Source organism: Ruditapes philippinarum, unplaced genomic scaffold (assembly GCF_026571515.1).
Source record: "Ruditapes philippinarum isolate M1 unplaced genomic scaffold, ASM2657151v2 ctg1831_1_1_1_1, whole genome shotgun sequence".
Classification (NCBI taxonomy): domain Eukaryota; kingdom Metazoa; phylum Mollusca; class Bivalvia; order Venerida; family Veneridae; genus Ruditapes; species Ruditapes philippinarum.
This window is the reverse complement of record NW_026858185.1, coordinates 97,195-121,855: the sequence shown is the minus strand read 5'-3', so window position 1 is coordinate 121,855 and position 24,661 is coordinate 97,195. Positions and strand designations below refer to the sequence as shown.

The window sequence follows — 24,661 nt, the reverse complement described above, 5'->3', positions numbered from 1 at the left end:
GACATAAAGTATGAAAATTAGTAAGGGATAATAACTCACAAATAGGATGTGCAGAGTACCGGTTCTTGTACACTGCACTTTTTCTTAATGAGATCTATCATCCTATGAAGTTTCATGTCCATAGCTTTCATACTTGAGGAGAAATGACCAGGACAAAAATAAAGTATGAAAATTAACAAAGGGCAATAACTCAAAAAACAAGAACTGTCGGAGGACAGTATTGGCTCGACTATTCAGAAGGTTGTCACAAGGGTGTTTTATTGAGTATAATAATACTAATTACCTATGAATACATAAAATTGACAGAAAAGGTACAAAGGCTTGTTATTAAGATGTTTTATCAAGTAAATCACTGCTTTATTATTATGAATGCATAAAATTGTCCCAAAAAAGGCACAAACCCTTCAATAGTTATGGAGATAACAGCTTACAAGCAAAACTCTACCATGAATTTCTAAGTTGAAAAAGGGGAGAAAAATCAGCCTAAATACAAGACAGAATTATGGATCTTTGTCAGTGACCTACAATTATGACCCTAAATGCATATGTGAAGTTTTAAATAAATATCTTTAATAGTTATTGAGATATGTAAAACTTGCATGTTAACATTAACCAAGAGACTAAGTAGAAAAGGGGATATGAATCAGCCTAAATGCAAGATAGAGTTATGGAACTTGGTCAGTGGCATACAATTATGACCCTCAAATTATGACCCTAAGTACATGTGTAAAGTTTCAAGTAAATATCTTTGAAGACCTTTAACCTTTAACCAAAATTTCTAAGTTTCAAAGGGGCAAATAATTCTGCAAATATTGCTTGCAGAGTTATGCAATTTTGCAAACTGATGTACATTGTTACTATAAAAAAGTATTGTAAATTTCAATTGAATATCTCAAGCAATAATTGAGATATTTGACTTTACAAAAAAACTTTAACCAAAATTTCTAAGTCAAAAAGGGGCATAATTCTGTCAATATTGTAGGCAGAGTTATCCAACTTGTCAATCTGATGTACATTGTTATGCCCGCGTCACACTGTCCCGAATTTGACACCAGATGTGCATACGAATAAGGAATTTTACATTTCGCGCGAAGATGGCTCCGAAATAAGTCGACAGTCATTCAAATGCCGAAGGAAGTACGATTCCTACAGAAGGTCACGCGATTGCATCTGATTCGCACACGAAGTCACCTAAAAGATGCAATTTTTTACCAAATAGTTAACACGCAGGACACACGAAGGCCATGCGATGGGAACACGACGTCGTACTGTGAGTACGATAATAAAAGATTCAAAAACAGCATTTATAACTCCATACAAGTTTTACTTCAGATACAATGCAAAATGTGAAAGTAATATATTCGTCATCACAATGTTAGCATGTCTCTGTAACAATTTTACTATCACTGCTTTGTTTCAATTTACTGTCAATATTTTGCAGGAAAATTACAAAATCATCTTATCTTGCCATGGCACCGAACCTGCCTTTGAGGTAAAGAAGTGACTAAGGTATCTTCTAATTTGCCTCCCCTCCTGGGTTCCAGTGTTCCTTGCCCTCTCGTGGTAAACATCCAGAAGTACTTTTTCATTTCTCCATGCCCCCTGGGATGACATCTTGGTTCTGGTCCTCCAAGTCCATCAGGTTCTTGTGGATAGCTGGATATCTCAGCCTGATCAGATTGTGAAGGATCACACAGGTTGTGATTATTTTTCTGCATGTCTCTGGCCTCTGGTTCATGGTCCTGAGCAAAACTCGAAACTTGTGCGCCAGAATACCAAAGGTATTTTCTACAACCCGCCTGGCTCTTGAGAGTATATAGTTAAAAATTCTCTCATGATACTCCATGTTCCTGATAGAGAACGGGTTCATCAGGCTCTTGTTGATTCCGAAAGCATTGTCCCTTCTATGTAGTATGGTACAGGAACGTCGTCACCAGGCAAGGACTTCTCTTCAGGGAGATTAAATATGTTGTCCGCACTCTCCAGGCCTTCCTTTAGTTCTGACCCGTTGTAAATACTGGCATCGTTGCTTGAACACTCAGAGCCGACATCAATCCAAAGAAACTTATAGTCGGCATCGACCAAGGCCATAAGTACAATGGAAAAGAAGCCCTTGTAGTTTCTGTACATAGAACCAGTATTCCAAGGACATGTAACCGCCACATGCTTGCCATCTAGAGCACAACAGCAGTGTGGAAATTGCCATCTCTTTTCAAACTGCTCAGTAATGGCAGTTCACTCTTCCTTTGTAGTAGGACACTGGATCACCTCAGCAGCAAACTCGGCTTTGATGGCATCGCAAACTTCATTTATTATAAGGGAGATGGTGTTTGGAGCAACTCTGAAGTTGTAGGACAGGCTTTTATAACTGTCACCACAGGCCAGGTGTCGTAGAGTGATAGACAGCTTGAGACTAGGAGGAAGAGACTTTCTGTACCATGTGTCCTTTTTCTGTATTCTGCCTTCTATCCTTTGCAGGACCTCATCGTATAGACTTCTAGGAAGCCTTGTATAGTTAAAGAAGGAAATTCTTATCTTCTATCTTCAACTCCTTTAGTAGAGTGCTGTAGTGGCCATACTTTTCTCTTCTTTTCTCTGATAGCAATTTCCTGACCCACACAGATCTCGGTTTCTTTCTTCGCCTTGATTTGCCCCTGTTCTAAAACATAAAAACAAAATAACATAAGTACATTGTCGAATGCTGGAAAGGCAAATAGCAAGAAATGACAAAACTAAATAATTCAGTATTGTTTTACCTGTAAGAGGCGGTGTTGGACCTGTAACAGCTGCTTATCATGGTTCCTAGGTTTATTAATAATAGCACTGCTGCTGCCTTCTTTTTCTTGTTTTTTTCGTCAAAATATGCCATTGTGAAAATTATTGTAAATTACTGCAAATAATGGAACTTTTTTGTATTGTCTATAGAGTTGTGCAGGACTTACTGATGAGGAAGATGGTTTGAGGCAAGTCTTTTATACGTCCACCATGATACATTTGATTGAGCCACTCAAATTTGCTTCTTCCGCCCACATCGTGGTCACATCTCGATGGCATCGTACCAAAGTACGATGGCGAGATGACGGTATTGCGGGGGCTTCACGTAGTCGTGTTGCCTTCCTAAGACATTCGGGCATCTTCGTATTTCCTTCGTATTGTCTTCTTGAGGCGAAAATTGCCAGATGGCACCGATGATTACACGAAATGAAGACGAATACTATACGATTTGTCAAGATGGCTTCACGAAGGCCTTACGAAGCGCGAAATTGGCATACGAACTGAACATGAAAATGAACCTTCGCAATGTCCTCCGGCTTATTTGGCATGCCAAAAAATTTAGGAACGCTCACGAAGTTGCTGCCGGAGCCTGAAAAATTTAGCCGGGGGTTATACGATTACAAAAGATGCCCTCCCGAATGACCCGATGCTATTACGATTAGATCCGAATTTGAACATTTATTAATTTGTGTGTCCATCTGGTTCCAATTTCGGGACAGTGTGACGCGGGCATTACTGTAAACAAGTATTGTAAGTTTCAATTGAATATCTCAAGCAATAATTGAGATATTTGACTTTACAAAAAACTTTAACCAAAATTTCTAAGTTAACAAGAGCCACCACCAGGCGGGGGCAACGCTTGACTTTTTACTTTCTCTACAAGCAAACAAAGAAATGTTTGAACAAAATCTTAATGTTTCCTTTTTATAAAATTAATCAGTCTGTCTTGTCACATTAGTTTTGTCTTGTATTTTAAATAGAAACACGCAATACTATAAATAGAAAATTCTATAAATAGAAACACGCAATTCTAAAAAAAGAAACATGCAATTCTATAAATAGAAAATTCTATAAATAGAAAATTCTATAAATAGATACATGTGGTGGAGTCACGTGGTGACACGTGGTGGGGTCACATGGTGAAGTCTCGTGGTGAAGTCACGTGGTGGAGTCATGTGGTGGAGTCCCTTGGTGGAGTCCCTTGGTGGAGTCACGTGGTAGAGTCACATGGTAGTCACATGGTGGAGTCACATGGTGAAGTCACGTAGTAGGGTCATGTGTAGGAGTCACGTGGTGGTGTCACGTGGTGGAGTCTTAAGTATGTTTTGTTATAATATTAAGTTGATCCCTTCAATAATAGCAAAGTTACAGCCAGTTACAGCCAAAACAATGAAAATTTCAATAATTTGAACTTCAAAGTCAAGGTCATTAATGAGTGCAGGTCAAGGTCTGTCTGGTTATTTTTAAGGGATATCCTTGAAGATTATTATGTTTAAGTTTGAAGACAATCCATTCAACAAGAGCTGTCACAGGAGACAGCGAAGCTCGACTAACAAGATATGTTTGTAAAACATGTATGCCCCCTATCAGCAGCCAATTAGTCATGTGATTAGGTTATTATGCATGACTTCTGACCCAGTGATCAAACAATTAATAAGGGTTATCAAGTATCTACTGGTCATGACCTTAACCTTTGACCCCTTGACCCAAAACTCAATAGGGGTCATCTGCTGGTCACAACCAATCATCATACAAAGTTTGAAGTTCCTAGGCCTAAGCGTTTTTAGGTAAGTGATCAAAAACCGTTTTTAACATACAAGGTCAATGTGACCTTGAACTTTGACCCCAAAATCAATAGGGGTCATCTGCTGCTCATGACCAATCACCATGCCAAGTTTGAAGTTCCTAGGTCAAAGGGTTCTTTAGTTATTGATCAGAAACCATTTTTACTTACAATGTCAATGTGACCTTGACCTTTGACCCCTTGATCCCAAAATCAATAGGGGTCATCTGCTGGTCATGACAAATCACCATACCAAGTTTGAAGTTCCTAGGCCTAAGCGTTCTTAAGTTACTGATCAGAAACCGTTTTTACTTACAAGGTCAATGTGACCTTGACCTTTGACCCCTTGACCCAAAACTCAATAGGGGTCATCTGCTGGTCACGACCAATCATCATACAAAGTTTGAAGTTCCTCGGCCTAAGCGTTTTTAGTTAATTGATCAGAAAATGTTTTTACCTACAAGGTCAATGTGACATTGACCTTTGACCCCTTGACCCCAAAATCAATAGGTCATCTGCTGGTCATGACCTATCACCATACCAAGTTTGAAGTTCCTAGGCCTAAGGGTTCTTTAGTTATTGATCGGAAACCGTTTTTATCTAAGAGGTCAATGTGACCTTGACCTTTGACCCCAAAATCAATAGGGGTCATCTACTGATCATGACCAATCACCATACCAAGTTTGAAGTTCCTAGGCCTTAAGGTTCTTGAGTTATTGATCGGAAACCGTTTTTGCTTACAAGGTCAATGTGACCTTGACCTTTGACCCCTTGACCCCAAAATCAATAGGGGTCATCTACTGGTCATGACCAATCACCATACCAAGTTTGAAGTTCCTAGGCCTTTAGGTTCTTTAGTTATTGATCGGAAACCGTTTTTGCTTACAAGGTCAATGTGACCTTGACCTTTGACCCCTTGACCCCAAAATCAATAGGTGTCATCTACTGGTCATGACCAATCACCATACCAAGTTTTGAAGTTCCTAGGCCTTAAGGTTCTTTAGTTATTGATCGGAAACCGTTTTTGCTTACAAGGTCAATGTGACCTTGACCTTTGACTCCTTGACCCCAAAATCAATAGGGTCATCTACTGGTCATGACCAATCACCATACCAAGTTTGAAGTTCCTAGGCCTTAAGGTTCTTAGTTATTGATCGGAAACCGTTTTTGCTTACAAGGTCAATGTGACCTTGACCTTTGACCCCTTGACCCCAAAATCAATAGGGGTCATCTACTGGTCATGACCAATCACCATACCAAGTTTGAAGTTCCTAGGCCTAAGGGTTCTTTAGTTATCACTCGGAAACCATTTGGTCTAAGGACCGACGGACCGACAAGTGCAAAGCAATATACCCCCTTTCTTCGAAATAGGGGCATAATAAAATACTGGACACAGTAAGGAGGACAAAACTATGAAAGAAAAATCAATTATGTATAATTATGTATTAAGTTTTAGTAAAACAAGAGGGCCATGATGGCCCTGAGGTCGCTCACCTGTATATAGCCCCCCCCCCCCCCCCCCGGGCCAATTTTTACCCAAGGGCTTTTATTTGTTTATTTGAACAAACTTGGTAGATACCCATAAGAAGATGTTTCATGCTAAACATCTAAGTTCTAGCTCATTGGGTTTTTTAAAAGAAGATTTTTTAAGTTTTTACTATACACATATAGTTAAAAACAATGACACCCCTGGGGCAGGGCCAGTTTTTGACCCCCGGGCTTTTATTTGAACAAACTTTGTAGATATTTACTTAAAGATGTTTTATGCTTAATATCTAAACTCTAGCTATTTGAGTTTTTTTCAAAGAAGATTTTTAAGTTTTTGCTATACACATATAAGGAAAATCAATGACCCCCCGGGCGGGCCAGTTTCCACCTCAGGGCTTTTATTTGAACATACTTGGTAGACACCCATTAGAACATGTTTCATGCTAAATATCTTAGCTCTAGCTCTTTGGGTTCTTTAAAAGAAGATTTTTTTAAGTTTTTACTATATGCATATAGAGAAAATCAATGACTTCCTGGGGCCGGGCCAATTTTGACCCAAGGGCTTTTATTTGAACAAACTTGGTAGGCATTCACTAGAAGATGTTTCATGCTAAATATCTTAGATCTAGCTCTTTGGGTTCTTTAAAAGAAGATTTTTTAAGTTTTTACTATATGCATATAGAGAAAATCAATGACCCCCTGGGGCGGGGCCAATTTTGACCCCAGGGCTTTTATTTGAACATACTTGGTAGACACTCATTAGAAGATGTTTCATGCTAAATATCTTAGCTCTAGTTCTTTGGGTTCTTTAAAAGAAGATTTTTTAAGTTTTTACTATATGCATATAGAGAAAATCAATGACCCCCTGGGGCGGGGCCAATTTTGACCCAAGGGCTTTTATTTGAACAAACTTGATAGACATTCACTAGAAGATGTTTCATGCCAAATATCTAAGCTCTAGCTCTTTGGGTTCTTTAAAAGAAGATTTTTTAAGTTTTTACTATGTGCATATAGGGTAAATCAATGACCCCCTGGGGCGGGGCCAATTTTGACCCCAGGGTTTATATTTGAACAAACTTGGTAGACATTCACTAGAAGATGTTTCATGCCAAATATCTAAGCTGTAGCTCTTACAGTTCTTTAAAAGAAGATTTTTTAAGTTTTTACTATATGCATATAGGGAAAATCAATGACCCCCCGGGGCGGGCCCAATTTTGACCCCAGGGCTTTTATTTGAACAAACTTGGTAGACACTCACTAGAAGATGTTTCATGCCAAATATCTTAGCTCTAGCTCTTTGGGTTCTTTAAAAGAAGATTTTTTAAGTTTTTACTATATGCATATAGGGAAAATCTATGACCCCCTTGGGCGGGGCCAATTTTGACCCCAGGGCTTTTATTTGAACAAACTTGGTAGACACTCATTAGAAGATGTTTCATGCCAAATATCTAAGCTCTAGCTCTTAGGGTTGTTTAAAAGAAGATATTTAAAGATTTTTCTTTCGGTTGCCATGGCAACCAGAGTTCTGTATGGAATTAAATTCTTTGAACAATTTTTAAAGGTGACCACCAAAGGAACATTCCTGTGAAGTTTGGATGAAATTGGCTCAGTGGTTTATGAGGAGATGTCATTTAAAGCAAAAGTTTACGGACGGACGGACGACGGACGGACGGACGCCGGACGAAAAGCGATCACAAAAGCTCACCCTGTCACTTTGTGACAGGTGAGCTAAAAATAACATTTGTTAACATAAATTCCAAGATCAAGGGGAATAATTCTAGAAATAGTCATGCTAGAGTTATGGATCTTGCCACACAACATTTGTGTAATGATAAGAAATATATATTTGAAGTTTGAAGTAGATACCTTAAAAAGTAAAGAAGTTATTATGTTTCTTAAAGAAAATCCTAAGTTCAAAGAGAGATAAATCTGTTAATATTGCTTCACGAGTTATGAACATTGTCACATAAAATGTAACTGATGATAAGGAATAAGTATTTGAAGTTTGAGGTAGATACCTTTAAAAGTAAAAAAGTTAAAATAAAAAATAACATTTTTCTAGTAAATAAATCTAAGTTTATGGGGAGATAATTCTTGCAATATTGGTGCTAGAGTTATGAACCTTGTCACATAAGATGTGGATGATGATAACGTAAATATGTTTGAAGTATGAAGTTGATCCCTTTAGAAATAAATAAGTTACAGTAAAAAATAACATTTTTTATGGAAAATTCTAAGTTCAAAGGGAGATAAATCTGAAAATATTGGTGCTAGAGTTATGAACCTTGTCACATAAGATGGGGATGATGATAACGTAAATATATTTGAAGTATGAGGTTGATCCCTTAAGAAATAAAGAAGAAACAGTAAGAAATATTATTTTTTGAGGAAAATTCTAAGTTCAAGGGGAGATAAATCTGAAAATATTGGTGCTAGAGTTAAGAACCTTGTCACATAAGATGGGGATGATGATAAGGTACATATATTTGAAGTATGAGGTTGATCCCTTAAGAAATAAAGAAGTATCAGTTAAAAATAGTATTTTTTAAGGAAAATTCTAAGTTCAAGGGGAGATAAATCTGAAAACATTGGTGCTAGAGTTATGACCCTTGTCACATAAGATGTGGTTGATGATAAGGAACATATATTTGAAGTTTGAAGTTGATATCTTAAGAAATGACAAAGTTATAGTGAAAAATATTTTACTGCACCAAAACTTTAATCTAAAATCTGGACGCGGACGCCGACGCCGGGGCGAGTAGGACAGCTCTCCATATACTTCGTATAGTCGAGCTAAAAATAACAAAGTTACAGCCAAAAACAGCATGTACAAGCAAAATTTGGACTTTTAACCACGAAGGTCAAGGTCATTTATGGATGAAGGTCAAGGTTAGTGTGGTCTACTGAAAGGTCTTGTCCCAAGAGTTGTTGTGGCCAAGTATGAAGACAATACACCAAGAAATAAAAAAGTTATGATCCAGGTACAAGTTTGTGGACGGCAACGCCGCCGCAACTATAACAATACCTCTACTTTTTTAAAAAAGTCGAGCTAAAAAGGGGCATAATTATGTCAATATTGTAGGCAGAGTTATCCAACATGTCAATCTGATGTACCTTGTTACTATAAATAAGTATTGTAAGTTTCAATTGAATATCTCAAGCAATAATTGAGATATTTGACTTTACAAAAAACTTTAACCAACGCAGACGCCGACGCGACTACAATAGCTCTCATATTCTTCGAAAAGTCAACTAATAAGAAATGCAGAGTATCAGTTCTTGTGCACTGCACTTCTTCTTAATAAGATCTATCATCCTATGAAGTTTCAAGTCCATAGCTTTTATACTTTCAGAGAAATGGCCAGGACAAAAATTAAGTATGAAAATTAACAAAGGGCCATAACTCAAAAAATAAGAAATGCAGAGTACCGGTTTTTGTGCACTGCACTTCTTCTTAATGAGATCTATCATCCTATGAAGTTTCAAGTCCATAGCTTTTATACTTAAGGAGAAATGGCCCGGACAAAAATAAAGTATGAAAATTAACAAAGGGCAATAACTCAAAAAATAAGAAATGCAGTGTACCGGTTTTTGTGCACTGTACTTCTTCTTAAAGTGATCTGTCATCCTATGAAGTTTCAAGTCCATTGCTTCTTTAGTTGAAGAGAAATGGCCCGGACAAAATTGAAGTATGAAAATTAACAAAGGGCAATAACTCAAAAATTAAGAACTGCAGAGTACTGGTCCTTATGCACTGCACTTCGGGTTATTGAAAGAAGCATGCATACAAAGCTTGAAGTCTATCAGACTTAAGGTGACTGAGTTATGCTCTGGACAAGCTTTAGGGGACGCCGACACCGGCAACGCCGACAAAAGTAACCTCTATATGTCGCCTTTTCAAGGCGACACAAAACGGCATTGGATACCCTTCTATGCATTAATTTCATGAACACAACATTTAAGTACCTACCAATTATTCTTCTTATTACATGGGAAGCTGTAATAAGATAATCGTCGCCTGCTCGGGAGACAGTTCCAATGACTTCTCCGTTGTAAATCAGGGCCCCCACTGATTTCATGTGTTCAGCAAACCCATTAACAACAAGCTGTGTCAGGGTTTTACTGTATGGGCTTGCAAATTCCTCCCCGGCCCCTCTATCCACTTCTGATGTCACATTTCCTCCCACTTTTGGTGTCAGTATTTCAACATCCTGCGATAATTCTTCTTCTTGTCCATTTCCTTCCTCATCTGTAATAGTTAGTAGTAAATGTTTGTTCATGCAATTCAGACTGGTGATTCTGTTAGTTTAACCGATGCTGGAAATTTCAGTGCTAGGTGAGTTAAATGCTCCGAAATAAACAAATCTTAGTGCATTTCATGAATAAACTGCGTTCTTAATGACCAATTAATGTACTAAGGAAAACCATTTATAATATGGTTCAATTTATTAATAAAAAAAATAACTGTCATGTGTTTACGTATCCCTCTAGTACATGTAGTACCTGCCCATGGGTCTTAACTCAGAAACCCAAATGGGGAGACAATTTTATATCAGAACCGCAACATATGACAGATATCATTGTTCTGGTCAAACATATTATGTTTTTAAGGTATTTAATCATAATTATAACAATGGGCTTTCACCTTCCAAAAAGTCAAAATTTTGTACTCACCGATCTTTTTGAATCTGTTTTCCAACCTCTCTATATAAATGGCATTAGATATGTTGCCAACTAGATGTTGAAGTTTTTGCACAATTATGACAACAAAGTCACAGCTTTCAAAATAGTTTTTTCTTTGAAACAGACAAGCTAAATAAAAGTGTACAACTCACCTTTTTCACTAACTATCTTCTCCGAGTCCATTTTCTTTACAAAGAAACTTTTCTGTAAGAGATGTAACACTGAATTAACCATTATCCTTTGTTATTCATCAGTTTACTATATTTAAACAATATTGTTCTCAGGAACTAGTGAATTAAGAAATAATATATCTCAAACAGTAATTTTATCGCTCAATATCATCACTGTTTGGAGTTTGGATGTGAGGAATATATCACAAGGTGTAGCCCAAGTGATATAATGTTGCGCATCCGAATGACAAACAGTGATGTTATCAAGCGATAAAATCATCGATTTGGATATATTATTTAGATTCTAAGACCTCAACACATCAACAAATAAATGCTGCTGTACCTGATATTAAGCAAAATTACGCCTGATTTGTTTCCGTACTTATTTTCAGTGCGTCAATTTCTTGTGTGGTTACATCACATGTATAATGATTACTTCATATATCTAAATATAGAACGTCAACAGTGATTTTATTGCATAATAACACACACTTTTGGTTCTTCTATATTTAATAAGGAAAAATGCAGATCGTGTTAGAATACAAAATAATAAAACTCAAGTCTTAAAAACTTTTATCTTGATAACTGATTAAAAACAGATTCATATTCGACCGGCAACATACGGCATCTGTACGGCAACATATGACAGATACTATTCACTGTCATTGCTATGATCAATTAATCTCAGAGTCTGCCTAGTTAGCTCAATAGGGAGAGCATCAGATTTCTTATCCAGAGGTCACTGGTTCGATCCTTAAGGAAAGGCAAATTTCTCTCTGACGTTATGTTCCTGGACATTTTAGACTACAGGCTGATTAAACAAGAGCTGTCGGTAGGACAGCAACGCTCGACTATTCTTAGTGCTTGATAGTAAAAAAAAATGCTTGATACAATTACCTCCTCCTGTTTACAGGTTGGGGTAATGATGGTGAACAAGTGTGCAAAGTTTCAAAGCCATATGTCAATGGACTTTGAAAATATTTGAACTATTACAAAAACTTTAACGTAAATTGTAAGTCAAAAAAGGGGCATAATTCTGTCAAAATGCTTGATACAGTTACCACCTCGTGTTTACAGGTTGGGGTAATGATGGTGAACAAGTTTGCAAAGTTTCAAAGCCATATGTCAATGGACTTTGAAAATATTTGAACTATTACAAAAACTTTAACGAAATTCTAAGTCGAAAAAGGGGCATAATTCTGTCAAAATGCTTGATACAGTTACCTCCTCCTGTTTACAGGTTGGGGTAATGATGGTGAACAAGTGTGCAAAGTTTCAAAGCCATATGTCAATGGACTTTGAAAATATTTGAACTATTACTAAAACTTTAACATAAGTGGTTACGCCGACGCAGACGCTCGGGTGACTACAATAGCTCTACTTATTCTTATCGAATAGTCGAGCTAAAAACCTTATACAGGATAAGTATTTGATGAATTGCAGAGAAATTGGTAATTTAATGTTGGTTATCTAGGAAAGCTAGTTAGGTGAACTGTTATTGCAATGTTAACTGCACAGTTAATATGACAAAACATATTGCAATCAGCACAAAAACATGACAGATCTGCTGTTACTGAAAACTAGTAATGTGCCGTAATGCTTGCGCATTTCAAATGTTATAATAATATTTTCTTCCAAATTTGTTTGCACAAACCATTTTTTCATTCTAAGTTTAAGGCCCTTTAAACTACTAACGTTAACACAAACCATTTTTTGAGGCCCTTAAACTATTCAGCATCAACTTTTTGTAAATTGCATATTTGTAGCCAAGATAATGATTAGAAATTCTGAATTCTTAAATCTTTTCCAAGATCAAGCGGGTTTACTGTCAAAAAGACATCTGACCATGACCAAATTAGAACTTGACTTGTATTTTCTGGTAAAATACCAGCACATGCAATGTCAACCTCAGACATACTACAAAAGAAACTGAAAATTTCTTATTATTTCTAGGTTCAAGACGGATAACTTTGTCAACTATAACTCCGCGAGTCGGATGTGTCGCCTTGTGAACAATATAGTTTAAGAGAAAAATGGCAAAGACAAAAATGAAATTTGAAAATCAACAAAGGGCAATAACTCAAAAAATAAGAAATGCAGATCAGCAGTTTCTGTGCACTGCACTTCTTATCAATAAAATCTATCATCCTATTAAGTTTCAAGTCTAAAGATTTTATAATTTATAAGAAATGGCCTGGACAAAAATAAAGTATGAAAATTAACAAAGGGCAATAACTCAAAAAATAAGAAATGCAGAGTACCAGTTTTTGGGCACTGCACTTCTTCTTAATGAGATCTATCACCCTATGAAGTTTCATGTCCATAGCTTTTATACTTTAGGAGAAAAGGCCTGGACAAAAATGAAGTCATGAAAATTAACAAAGGGCAATAACTCAAAAAAATAAGAAATGCAGAGTACCAGTTCTTGTGCACTGCACTTCTTCTTAATGAGATCTATCATCCTATAAAGTTTCAAGTCCATAGCTTTTATACTTTAGGAGAAATGGCCTGGACAAAAATAAAGTATGAAAATTAACAAAGGGCAATAACTCAAAAAATAAGAAATGCAGAGTACCAGTTGTTGTACACTGCACTTCTTCTTAATGAGATCTATCATCCTATGAAGTTTCAAGTCCAAATATTTTATACTTAAGGAGAAATGGCCCGGACAAAAATAAAGTATGAAAATAAACAAAGGGCAATAACTCAAAAAATAAGGAGTACAGAGTACTTGTTCTTGTGCACTGCACTTCGGGTCATTATGAGAAGCATGCATACCAAGTTTGAAGTCAATCCGACTTATAATGACTGACTTATGCTCCGGACAAGCTTTAGGGGACGCCGACGCCGACAACGACGACGACAACGACGCCGCCGACAAAAGTTACCCCTATATGTCGCCTTTTTCAAGGCGACACAAAAATCATAGAACCAAAACTAAATTCGATTTTGACTTGTATTTCGTGGTTAAATACCAGTACATACGATTTTAACCTTATACATACATTTAGTCTGAAAATATCTTCAAGTTGCAAACCATAACCAAATTTGAACTTGGCCTGCATTTTCCTATGATATATCCATATGTCAAATTTGAGTTGAATGCTTGCAATTGTTGCCAAGAAAATTAACGGAAGCTGATGATGACGGAATGACAGAACGGGGTAACACTATATACCCCAACAATTAAACAGCGGGGGCATAAACATTTTAGTACTGACTTCTTTTTCTAAATTCAAGTGGGCTCACAACCCTAAAAGAAATAAAATACAAACCACAGATTCTTCCGGTATTTGTAGTCCATCACATAGACTTTTCATGAGACCACTTGTGTCCTTGTTACTGGACACAGACCCAAAGTTTAATGTTCCAACTTTATCAATCGCAATAAATAGATTATTGTCATATTTCTTCTTTACTTTAAAGCCTGAACTCTCTGAAACATACAAGAGTGATAAGTTATAAAATATGCACAACTAAATTTGCTACTGATCAGTCCTGTAGATTGAATGAAACTGCACCAGTTGTCGTTGAAGAGTGCTCTGAACAAAGTTTATGATGAACAAACAGAAGAAGGGACAGACAGATGACGCAGAAGTTGTGACAACTAGCATATATCAGCTACTGGCAACACAAAAATCATTAACTAATAACATGCCAAAAAGCTTTTTTTATTCAAGGGCCGTAAATCAGCAAAAAATCATTTAACTGCAAAAGCTGTTTGAGCAAGTCAAATCCAACAATAGCAAGTAATTTCAAATAGTGCCAGACCTATGGTGACAAAAAATTACATAATGTCAATGGCATTTTGTCCTTTAAAATTTAAAATACAACCTGGCAAGATAAAAAAATCTGTTTTTTATTACTTAGCATAAGACAATTAAAAACAGATCATATTCTCTAAAAAAAGATAGTGTCAAGAGAAATATTATTCTATATTTACTAGATGAAGAAGACTTCACTGGGCTAATCTCTTCCTCTGCCAAAGTCTGTATGTCAATGGCTTCTTTTGGAAATAATTCATCATCAACTTTACTTTCACTTTCTTCGTCTGATGGAGAATCACTCGCATCATCACCATCTGAAAGAACATTTGTTATCCCATAAATTTTTGTCACACTTGACAATTTTCAGAGGCATATTTCTATACAGTGATGTCCCAGCTTTATAAGTGAAGGTAACAGATGCCTTTTCTGAATATATCTTACTTTTATTCTAGCTAAGAACTACCACTTTATTTGTAGTATTTACAAAACTTTAAAGTCCCATTATGCCCCAGTTTATTTTTACTTCTCAAAAACTTATTTCATTTTTGGTGTACTGTTATAGAAAAGTAACGCATCAACCAATTACTCCATCTTTTGCTTCTGTTTCTCTTTGGCAATTAGTAAAAATATAATGATTAAGTATTTCTTGTAAAAGTCAAAATGCTACTTTATTTACATTTTGATATTTTTATGACAAACAATTTTACACTCACCCCTTATTATTCATGTAAGAAGCACTTAAACATTAGTTAAACATTAAAAAACACATGTTTGCCCTTTTAATTAAAATTATTCATTTCTGAGCCTTAATGTGCCCTTAATCTAGACAAAGGATGTTTATGAAATATGTTATTAATAACAAGGAAATCAGCAAATTGGAAAAAATGGCTTAAAAATGACTTTTCTTTAGAGTGATTCTCTAAGTTACGAAGGGACATAACTGTGTCTCATAATTAATCAAACGCCATTTATTCCTGTCACAAACTTTTTCTTTGCCATTCAATAAAAAGGCTGTTTAAATTAATTTTGGGCTTGTGTGGTTTACTTAATTCAGCAATCCTTGTATGTCACATTGAACAAACATTATAGCTGATACAGCTTGTTTTAAATCTACATGAAATAATCTTTCTGGAGTCAAGGTGTACAAGCGTAATACTGAGGCTAGCGTTATAAAGGGGCTCATATAACGGACGGCAGTGTATATATTCTTGCCAAGTTTTCAAAATAAATAGACACAGGTACTCAGATATATTGATCAAGATCCACAACTAAATTTTATAATCCTCCTAAAAATCAGAGGCCTATAATAACCATTTATTGATAATAAATTCTGGTAACCTTTTGATGTTGATAAAGTGTCCAAACTATTACTTTCAACATCCCTGGACTTGCCTTTCTCAGTACCTGCAATGATATTGTTTAAATATTCTAAACCTACTACAAGATTTGTAGCAAAAAGATTGAACTTGTGCTATGTAGATAACTTTAAGTTTCAATTTCATTATGAAAATAAATTTTAAACTAGATTAATAGTGTCACACTTCAAAATTTGTTTGATATCATCCAAGTAAATCTAATGAACATTAAGTATAACTTTGATTACAGAAAAGTTGTATTACAAAATATGGCACAACAGATTAGCTTAAAGTAAATAATGCATGAAATTCGTAGATAGAATACTTAATGATCAATATCATATCATACTTTCCTAACAAAGATTTTGTCTGTTTTTAGTTATACCTAAAGGTGCCCAAGGCTTTGATTGCTCACTACCCACAATGCCCTAAGCCATCCACAACCCACAACCTTTCCCAAACAATCTGAACTGCACTTTTGCTTTTTTTGTGTATAGATTTCTTTCAATTCAAAAAAAGGAAAAAAAGTACATGTACTAGTAGATTAAAATACATATTGTTTGTTCAAACAAAATACCTAAAATAGACGCTGGCCATAAAGTATGTAAGCAATGATATGAGTAATCTAAATTGGTACCATCCGGCAACTAAGACCACTTTGGTCCAGTCCCGTTAGTGGTCTTGTGGCTTTTTACTGTATATTTATTAAAGGTATTAAAGGTTTGCAACTTGCTGCCCATATTTTCAGCACTCATCCAAATGTAAATTCCATAACTAATTTTGTCTCCAAATTTCAAAATCTTCCTACAAAATGTTACTACATACAGTCTTCTCAATTTATAACAAGATCCCATTTAACAAGGTACCACTTATAATGTACATTCTACTGTGTCCTGGCCTTTTTCCCTTCTACTTATATATGCATCTTTTTTAGGGAAAAGAATGTTATAAGAATCATATTGTATAATGTTTAAACACGTTACATGTAAAAGAAATGCAGTTTAGATTGTATGGGGCAGTGACCAATCAAATGGCCGAACATATGTAATTATATATATATTTTATATAGATAATGAACTCTGATAACCTTCCGAAGTTGAGAAAGTGTCCAAACTAATACTTTCAACATCCCCAGACTTGCCTTTGTCAGTACCTGCAATGATAATGGTTTAACAATTTATACCTATTATAACTTTTTTTAACCATTTGGTTTTATATCGCACCAATACTGCAAAGGGCACATGGTGACGGTAAATAATTAAGGAAAAAATGGGCATTGGAGTAGAACCACAAATGTCCTGAAAGACAGCTTAATAGCTTCCTCTCATGAAAAAATCCAAAGTCCCTGGCAGGATTAAACTCATAGCTGTTAGAGGCAACTTCAGGTGTCAATCAATGCAAGAATTCAAGGAGTCCACAAAGGAGGTTCCAACGACTGTTAGCAGTACATGCAGATATATGCTAGTTAAAATGTTTCTTCACATGAAAGAAGATAATGTACCACAAAATTTAACCACACAGGATTGTCTACCAAATGAACTCATAGATACTGATTCCTGGGTCCAAGGTTACAAAGAAATTCCCAAAGCTCAAGCTCAGATCTCAGGTATATGACTGGTCAGTTATTCCCACAAAATGTACACTGACCGATGAAAATCCTAAGATTTGAGAGAAGAGTTTTATAACCTCAGGGAACTTAGCTCCACCAACTATATGTATGCTTGAAATCAAATATTTGTGCTTGATCTGATAATTTGTTACAGTAAAATATTCAAATTAAAAATATGATGCTCATATATTACCTTCAAGTGTAACTTCAGATGATGTCTTAGAATCTGTAGGCACTTGGGAATAGGCACCAGATGTTTCTGAGAAAAAAATACAACAGAAACTATATGATACATTAAACTATTTTAAGCGAAAAATATCCAGAAATATAAGTTCTTAAAACAATTGATTTATAATTTGGCAAGATAAAATAAGAAAAATTTAACATGCTGAATTTTTTAAAATGAATTGCATCTATGGAGTATTGAATACTAATGAAGTTCATATCAACTGCTTAGTGCAAAAGTGTTGTAACTCCATCGTTATATCATATGGGTTACAACACTCGCACTAAGCCCTTTATATGCATGTTTTACAAATCTAACTTGTTCCACATCAGTAGTTAAGTTAAATGTTTTTTATCACGTTTTAATATTTGTTGACAACCAGAATATATTCATTTATCTATCAATAATTGTGGAAATACAAAATAAAACACGCACACACGCACCCACACACATGGTTGAAGTACATACGCAACTTACCACTTCTGTTTGGAAAGCAGAACACTTTTATTAATACTACCAGCAAGACAACCAGAATAATAACAAACCCTTTAAAGAGAAAAAAACAAACAATTATAAATCTAAATCATTATACATCTACAGAAGAGTTCTGAGCTAAAGTCATTCAAACCAAACTGAATTGTATAATCTGATGACAGCCTAATTTTAGTTGTTTCAAGAAGCTGGCAACAAGGTAAGCTTAGGTCATTAAGTTTTCTTGATAAAATGCCCCCACCACCAAAAAAAAACAAAAACGGTTAAAGGGACTCCACTAAGGTTTCTCAACATGAGGGGGACAGAATATAATATATTTCAAGATTTATGTTCCATTTGATGTAGGTCTAGACCAATCACTTGTGTGCAAAATTTCAGATCATTTCCTCCCTCTGTTTTTCCAGAATGATTTTTATTTTTAAAGTGAACAAAGAGCACTGCAAAGGTGGGGCAAAATACGCCTGAATGTTAATTTGTTTTAAGTAATCAAAAATAATGATTCAATTAGGGTAGAGACCCAATCAAGAGACATGGTTGAAAAATGTTTGATCTTTTTTATTGTTATGATACTATATGACCTCCAAGGTGAAGGCATTTTTTACCCTAAGTGCAAGATTCATAAAATTTCTATAGTGCTCTACTAGGCAATGCTAAATGCCAAATACAGAGGCAAATATTTATCCACAAAAAGATAAAATTGTTTTCCTGTACTTTAGCCTAGTCTAGTGACTCCCGTAGCAGAACCAAATTAGACCCGAGAGTCATGATTAATTTCACTTTTGTAGAAATCTACAAACTGATTGCCAAATATCCAAGCTCTAGGCTTTGTAGTTTCATAAAATAAGACTTAACTGTGTTTTGCTATAATTAAGTGACCTTGGAGCGGGCCAATTTTGACCCCAGGGGCATGATTGATATCAGTTTTGCAGATGTTCACAAGGTAATGCTACATACTAAATATCTTAGTTTTGGCATTGTAGTTTCACAAAATGAGGCTGAAATGTGTTTCCACATACAAGACTATATCTACTAAGTGAACCCAGGGGCGAAGCCAACAATGACACAAGGGGCATTTATAATACTAGTTTTGTAGAGGACAACAAAGACACTGCAACATGTCAAATATCTTAACTCTATTTGTTTTCCTACACAAAAATATATATACTAAGTGACCAGGGGGGGGGGGGGGGGGGGGGGGGAATATTGACCCAACAGGCATGATTAATAACATTTATTTACCTCTGGGCATAGTTATTTCACAAAGAAAGTCTCAGATATGTTAAATCAAATGACCCCAAGGGCTGGGCCATTATTGAATCAAGGGGCATGATTCATATCAGTTTTGCAAAGGTCAATAAGGCAATGATACATGCTAAATACATGTGTATCTTAGCTCTAGACATTGTAGTTTCACACAATGAAACTTAAATACTCAAGAAATCCACAGGGCGAGACCAACTTTGATCTCAGGGAGGCCGAAACCTGTGTCCTGCACACCGTCTCATTATAACTAAATTTTTTGCCAAGTAGTTTCAATTTTCTTCCAACAGTTCAAAAGATATAGACCTGACACAGAGCTAGCAGACAGAGGACCAGGTCCATAACATGATCAGCAAGTTTTTTTTGGGTGTATAAAAATGACCCAAAATTTAAAAGTATTCCAATCCTTTTCACTGAAATTGGGCATAGAATGGGTAAAAATACATAATCTTTTGCAAATCGCAAAGTGCTCAAGCTGATCTATGTAAAAATTCAAATTGTATGTTTTTCAGGCTTTTATACCTCAGTGTAGTTCCTTTACCTATTTTCCAAAATGGACTATGGAGCCATGGCTCCTTATTCTATGGTCACAGACCGAATCTTTTCATTAATAATTGTAATATATTGTAATAAACATGATATTCTTACCTATTATACATATAACTATAAAATACCCTGGAAACTGATTGGGATGCCCGGATTTATTTCCCTCCTTGCTTCTCTGAAAGTCACTGTCACCATCTAGAAATAACATATTAAAGTAACCTAACAGAAAACTTACAATTAGTCAAGCTAAAAATTGAATGCCACAGGCCTACAGTCAACTCATTTAACTTGCCAGGAGCACAAAGTTAGGTCACATCAAACTGGTATGTATAACTTGGAATCAATACATTACTGTATGTGTATTTGAATTCGCGTAAGCAAATTTTCGCGGAAAGGTCCATTTTTGGGGTCTAAACAATATTCACCCTATATTGAATTCGGGGAGGTGACTGCAGCAAATCATAAATTTGCATTGATCGCTCAGGTTAAAAAAGTAAGGTAGATTACTATTATCATTGTGGAAGTTAACAGTTTTTTATTTTTCAATACCTGGTGTCAAATAAAACGCTACTGTACAAAACAAAGACATGTCTAGCAGACAGATTATGGCAAACATAAGAATGCCAGTTATTCAAGGGTTTTTTTCACAGTGTGCGTCGAAAAAATTTTTTGACTTCTGATCAGTTTTAATTTTTTTTATTTTTTTAAACAAAATAATACAAAAAAACACAAACAAAAAAATTTTCACTGTTTTAAACAAATTATAAAAGCACAAAATTGGGAAAATTATTTAAGATTAAAATTTTTAAAGATATTCGGGTTTCCCATGAATTCGCAGTTTTAATGTCCCGAAAAGACGAAATTAAATTTTGGGAAGGCCTCAAATTTTTTTAACTTCAGAAAATTCTGCAGACAAAAATTTTGGAAAGAGGAAGATCCCTTAATTCTAAAAGCCCAGAAGTACACTAGTCACTCAGGTGAACTTTGAACATACAACACAGTGGATTGTACAGTCTTCTGTAAACTAGCTGGACAAATAATGGCAGCAGCAAAGAGTAAATAATACATAGCCAGCCATCCTAAAAATCAGTATCATAAAACATGACAGATCCTGACTGATACTTTACCTTTTCCCTCTTCTTTCCCAACTTCTATCTCTTTTTTTGGCCCTGCCTCTGATGAATTGTTGCCTGCATGCTCTAATGTTCCATTTCTAAACAAGATATGTTTGTAAAACATGTATGCCCCCTATCAGCAGCCAATAAGTCATGTGATAAGGTTATTATGCATGACATCTGACCCAGTGATCAAACAATTAATAAGGGTTATCAAGTATCTACTGGTCATGACCTTAACCTTGACCCCTTGACCCAAAACTCAATAGGGGTCATTTGCTGGTCATGACCAATCATCATACAAAGTTTGAAGTTCCTAGGCCTAAGCGTTTTTAGTTAATTGATCGGAAACCATTTTTACCTACAAGGTCAATGTGACCTTGACCTTTGACCCTTGACCCAAAATCAATAGTTCATCTGCTGGTCATGACCAATCACCATTTAAACCAAGTTTGAAGTTCCTAGGCCGAAGCGTTCTTTAGTTATTGATCAGAAACCGTTTTTACTTACAATGTCAATGTGGACCTTGTCCTTTGACCCTTGATCCCAAAACTCAATAGGGGTAATCTGCTGGTCATGACCAATCACCATACCAATTTGAAGTTCCTAGGCCTAAGGGTTCTTTAGTTATTGATCAGAAACCGTTTTTACTTACAAGGTCAATGTGACCTTGACCTTTGACCCCTTGACCCAAAACTCAATAGGGGTCATCTGCTGGTCACGACCAATCATCATACAAATTTTGAAGTTCCTAGGCCTAAGCGTTTTTTACTTAATTGATCGGAAACCGTTTTTACCTACAAGGTCAATGTGTGACCTTGACCTTTGACCCCTTGACCCCAAAATCAATAGGTCATCTGCTGGTCATGACCAATCACCATACCAAGTTTTGAAGTTCCTAGGCCTAAGGGTTCTTTTGTTATTGATCAGAAACCTTTTTTACCTAAGAGGTCAATGTGACCTTGACCTTTGACCCCAAAATCAATAGGGGTCATCTACTGATCATGACCAATCACCATACCAAGTTTGAAGTTCCTAGGCCTTAAAGTTCTTTAGTTATTGATCGGAAACCGTTTTTTACCTACAAGGTCAATGTGACCTTGACCTTTGACCCCTTAACCCTAAAATCAATAGGGGTCATCTACTGATCATGACCAATCACCATACCAAGTTTGAAGTTCCTAGGCCTAAGGGTTCTTTTGTAATTGACCAGAAACCGTTTTTACCCAAAAAAGTCAATGTGACCTTGACCTTTGACCCCTTGACCCCAAAATCAATAGGGTCATCTACTGATCATAACCAATCACCATACCAAGTTTTGAAGTTCCTAGGCCTTAAAGTTTTCTAGTTATTGATCGGAAACCGTTTTTTGCTTACAAGGTCAATGTGACCTTGACCTTTGACCCCTTGACCCCAAAATCAATAGGGGTCATCTACTGGTCATAACCAATCACCATACCAAGTTTGAAGTTCCTAGGCCTAAAGGTTCTTTTGTAATTGACCAGAAACCGTTTTTACCCAAAAAGTCAATGTGACCTTGACCTTTGACCCCTTGACCCCAAAACTCAATAGGGGTCATCTACTGATCATAACCAATCACCATACCAAGTTTGAAGTTCCTAGGCCTAAAGGTTCTTTAGTTATTGATCGGAAACCGTTTTTGCTTACAAGGTCAATGTGACCTTGACCTTTGACCCCTTGACCCCAAAATCAATAGGGGTCATCTACTGGTCATGACCAATCACCATACCAAGTTTGAAGTTCCTAGGCCTAAGGGTTCTTTAGTTATCACTCGGAAACCATTTGGTCTACGGACCGACGGACCGACAGACCGACGGACCGACAAGTGCAAAGCAATATACCCCCTTTTCTTCGAAATGGGGGCATAAAAAAGAACAAGAATATATGTATCACCACACTATTTACGGTTACTCAACAAGTTATCACTCCCATTTAATATTCGCTTGATTTGCAAAAGGCACTGAAGAGGTAGTATAAGTTTGCATGAATAAAGCTACAGAATTTCACAAACTAATTGGTAAGATAGTTTTGTTTACATTATCTTGTCTAGAAAGAGTCACACAACTAAATCTTCAAATTCTATGGGTAATTCTATCATCAAATCATATTGATTTCCAAACATTTCAGAGTTGAGGAGAATATTTCATGGTAAACCTTAAAAGAAAACAAATCTTCTTTTAGGTGTTGCCAAATTTTGAAATATTTTGAAATTACAATTTGAATGAGTGTATAAGAAAAGATTGCTTACAATTTGCAAAAGAAGTCTGTATCATCTCTCACATATCCAGGACTGCAATGATTCACACACGTTCCATCTTGAGAGACAGAAAATAAAATAATTAATAATACATGTCTTGTATCTGTCACAGTTTTTTCAGAACAGCTGCTGCATTTTTCTACTATACACATGAATGAGCAATATAATTTATTAACCCTTATTATGCTAAATATCTTAAACAGATTTATCCATCTTTCAATCTGGACAAAACCATTCACAAAATTCAGGGAAAAATTAAAAAATATGTTCTGACAGAAAAGGGAATAGTGCAGACCATGATTAGATGGCATGGTTGTCTGGCACATCTTGGTCTGCACTGGCAGGGTACCAACAGAAATCTATGAGCTAAATTCTAGCATTCTTCAAGGGTTTTTAAAGGAAAGTTTTTCAGTTTCATGGTCAAGTCATATGATTAATTTCCAGCAAACAATCCAAGTCACATGGGTAGATTCAGTCGCCACCAGCAGGCTTACAGTTAGGAAAGGACTGATAACAAGTATTATACTAAATTTCTATGTTCTATGCAAGTTCAATGCAAGTTTAGGTCCAATCAAATAAAAATTAAAGATACTATCATACGCCCAAATTCAATGTGGATAAATGAATGGAAAGGTTGTAAATACATGCATCAGAATGATAAGAGGATTTCTAGCCATCAATTCTCAAAGCTCCAATGCTCAGGTCAGCTAAAAATCATGCAAAATGATTAAAAGAGCAAGCACTTACTGTACAAAGGCATCTGTCCACTTTTGCAGGGATTCAAATCTCTGACATTAATGCAGAAATCCTTTTGAAAATCATCCTGATTGAATCTGTTATATGACTTGTTCTTAGGATTGTAGAACCCATCTTCATGCTTGCACCTCAGCATTGTGGGATGGGTATTGTTTCCCAAAGAAACGATCTTAAATGCCAGTGGAATCAGATGTATCGGTTCATGTTCGTCTTTACAGGCGTCATAGCACTTGGATGGCCGACTCTGGTAGAAGCCAGCTGGACAAGTACCTTCCTTTATCGTCACAAACTTATCAAATCCTCTGTGCTCAATACCTTCCACCTGCCAGCCAATCCCTGCAACAATTAAATTTTTTTT

At 36.0% G+C, this 24,661-nt stretch overlaps 1 protein-coding gene across 3 annotated transcripts in view; it reads right to left on the bottom strand.

The window, feature by feature from the left end:
• The window catches only part of LOC132752442 (uncharacterized), a 59,184-nt gene that overhangs the window by 5,770 nt on the left and 28,753 nt on the right, over positions 1 to 24,661 (bottom strand). For all 3 annotated transcript variants that reach the window (XM_060742765.1, XM_060742768.1, XM_060742767.1), the window contains 12 exons: positions 24,295 to 24,639; positions 23,539 to 23,605; positions 21,282 to 21,367; positions 20,257 to 20,349; positions 18,334 to 18,402; positions 17,824 to 17,889; positions 17,109 to 17,174; positions 16,005 to 16,070; positions 14,843 to 14,980; positions 14,175 to 14,335; positions 10,882 to 10,933; positions 10,017 to 10,295 (listed from right to left, as the gene is read on the bottom strand). In XM_060742765.1, the coding sequence (XP_060598748.1) occupies positions 10,017 to 10,295; positions 10,882 to 10,933; positions 14,175 to 14,335; positions 14,843 to 14,980; positions 16,005 to 16,070; positions 17,109 to 17,174; positions 17,824 to 17,889; positions 18,334 to 18,402; positions 20,257 to 20,349; positions 21,282 to 21,367; positions 23,539 to 23,605; positions 24,295 to 24,639 (1,488 nt within the window). The remainder of the gene's footprint in view (positions 1 to 10,016; positions 10,296 to 10,881; positions 10,934 to 14,174; positions 14,336 to 14,842; positions 14,981 to 16,004; positions 16,071 to 17,108; positions 17,175 to 17,823; positions 17,890 to 18,333; positions 18,403 to 20,256; positions 20,350 to 21,281; positions 21,368 to 23,538; positions 23,606 to 24,294; positions 24,640 to 24,661) is intronic.